General features: G+C 72.3%; 1 protein-coding gene across 1 annotated transcript in view; it reads left to right on the top strand.

Moving 5' to 3' along the window:
• HHAT (hedgehog acyltransferase) overlaps positions 1–1,761 on the top strand; it is a 28,817-nt gene that overhangs the window by 14,444 nt on the left and 12,612 nt on the right. The window contains exons 3-4 of the mRNA XM_004694913.2: positions 1,047–1,114; positions 1,624–1,737. Of these exons, the coding sequence (XP_004694970.1) occupies positions 1,047–1,114; positions 1,624–1,737 (182 nt within the window). The remainder of the gene's footprint in view (positions 1–1,046; positions 1,115–1,623; positions 1,738–1,761) is intronic.

Here is a 1,761-nt window from a genome sequence, read left to right as displayed (position 1 = left end):
CTGGGGCTGGGGCCGGGCCGGGCTGGGGCTGGGCCGTGGCTGGTTCGCACCTCCTCACTGTACCCCGCTGTGAGTGGGGCAGCAGTGCAGTCTGGGCCTTCATGCTCCATCGTGTTTGCAGAAGCCACTGGGGGCCTCTTTAAAGATGTATTTATGGGTGCACACAGAACTGGGGTGCAGGCCAGAGGGGCAGGGGCGGTGAGAGGACGCCCCAGAGACAGAGCGGGGAGCAGAGCAGGCAGACGGATGAAGCCCACCGCTGAGGGGGCCGCGGGGAGCCAGGCGGGGTCTGCCGGGCCCTGGGGTCCCCCCCTGGCCGGATGGGACTGCGCTGAGGCGGCTGTGGCCGGTGTGCAGCTCTGCCCGGGGGCCCGGCCCTGCCGGCCTGCAGTGAGCTCGCTGTCCTCCCGCCCCTCCCCGCTGCCCCTTTCTGGAGGCTCTTGGTCTTCGAAGCTCGGGCCTCCCTGGGGTGACGTCGGGGTCCCCGGGGTGTCACCCCGGGAGCAGTGTGCACCCGGTGGCGGGGGGTGCTGTGTGTGGTCTTGGCCCACAGCGGCCACCCCCACCCCAGCCTCGCCCCCGTGGCCCTCCTGTGGGGTGCGCACGTGCCTGCTTTGCTCTGGGGGGTGGGGTCCCCTCGGTCCTTTCTGCTGGGCACTGGCGCAGCCCGGCCTGGCGGTCCTTGATGGGGAGGCGAGGCAGCTTTGCCAGTCCACGCCGCCCCGGAGCCCGGCCGTCAGCTGGACGCAGCTTCTGGGGTCCCCCGTGAGCACACGGCCTCCTCCGGCGGCTCCTGCGGGGGTGGACGGGCTCCCGGTGACGCTGGTCACTCCTGCGTGGTGGTGCCGGGGGCCTTCGCTGCCCCGCAGGCCCGTGACCGGGGACAGCCGTTGGCCCGGCCGGAACCTCCAGGAACCGGGGTCCCAGGCGGGCCGTGGCTCCGCCTGTGGCTCGGGCGTCTCGGGGACGCCCGCCGCGTCCAGTGTCCACTGCGATCCAGCCCAGTTGCGGTCAGATTTGAGACCCTCCGGCTGTTTTCCTTGCAGAACATGAAGAGGAGCTGGACCGAGAATTTGGCCTGGAGACCAGCTCGCTGTTCAGGGGACTGAAGAAGGTGAGCTGAGGCTCGTGGCGGCCACTCGGTGGTCACTCTGCGGCCGCTGGCCCTGGCTGCCGCGGGAACGGGGCCTCGAACGGGGCCAGTCCCTGCCAGCTGCTCTGTGGAGGTGCTGACCGTCGGCCATTGGGCCGTGGGCCCCCCGCCCCGGGCCGGCCCTGTGCCCCACTGGCCGGCTCAGGCCCTGCCCGGCAGCGGTGAGACCGGCCGGGGACACGGCCCCCGGGGATGGGGAGACCCACCCTCCATCCTGAGTGTCCCCATCACTCGCGGGCCAGCGTGGTCAGCCCAGGGGGCCTGGGCAGTGCGGCCGGTGACCGCTCTCAGTGCTGTGTCCGGGAGCCTTGGGCTCGGCCCAGCTCTGCCGCTGGGTGTCCGTGGATCTGTGGTCAGCTGCACCCACGGAGGGGCTGGGGGGCAGCCTGAGAAGGGCCCGTGGGGGGTGAGGAGCCGCGCCTGGGGGGCTGCGGGTGCCCAGAGCCCCAGAACCCGTCTCGCGCCTTTAGGACCCGACGGACTTCGAGTGGAGCTTCTGGATGGACTGGGGGCGGCGGCAGCTGGCGTGGCTGCTTCTGGGCCACGCGGCCGTGTCTCAGCTGGCCCTGCGGCTGGCTCGCAAGGTGCGTGCAGGGCGGGGGGGCCCG

Source organism: Condylura cristata, unplaced genomic scaffold, assembly GCF_000260355.1.
Source record: "Condylura cristata isolate star-nosed mole 26May11 unplaced genomic scaffold, ConCri1.0 scaffold00050, whole genome shotgun sequence".
NCBI lineage: Eukaryota > Metazoa > Chordata > Mammalia > Eulipotyphla > Talpidae > Condylura > Condylura cristata.
This window is presented reverse-complemented; position numbering and strand designations above follow the sequence as displayed.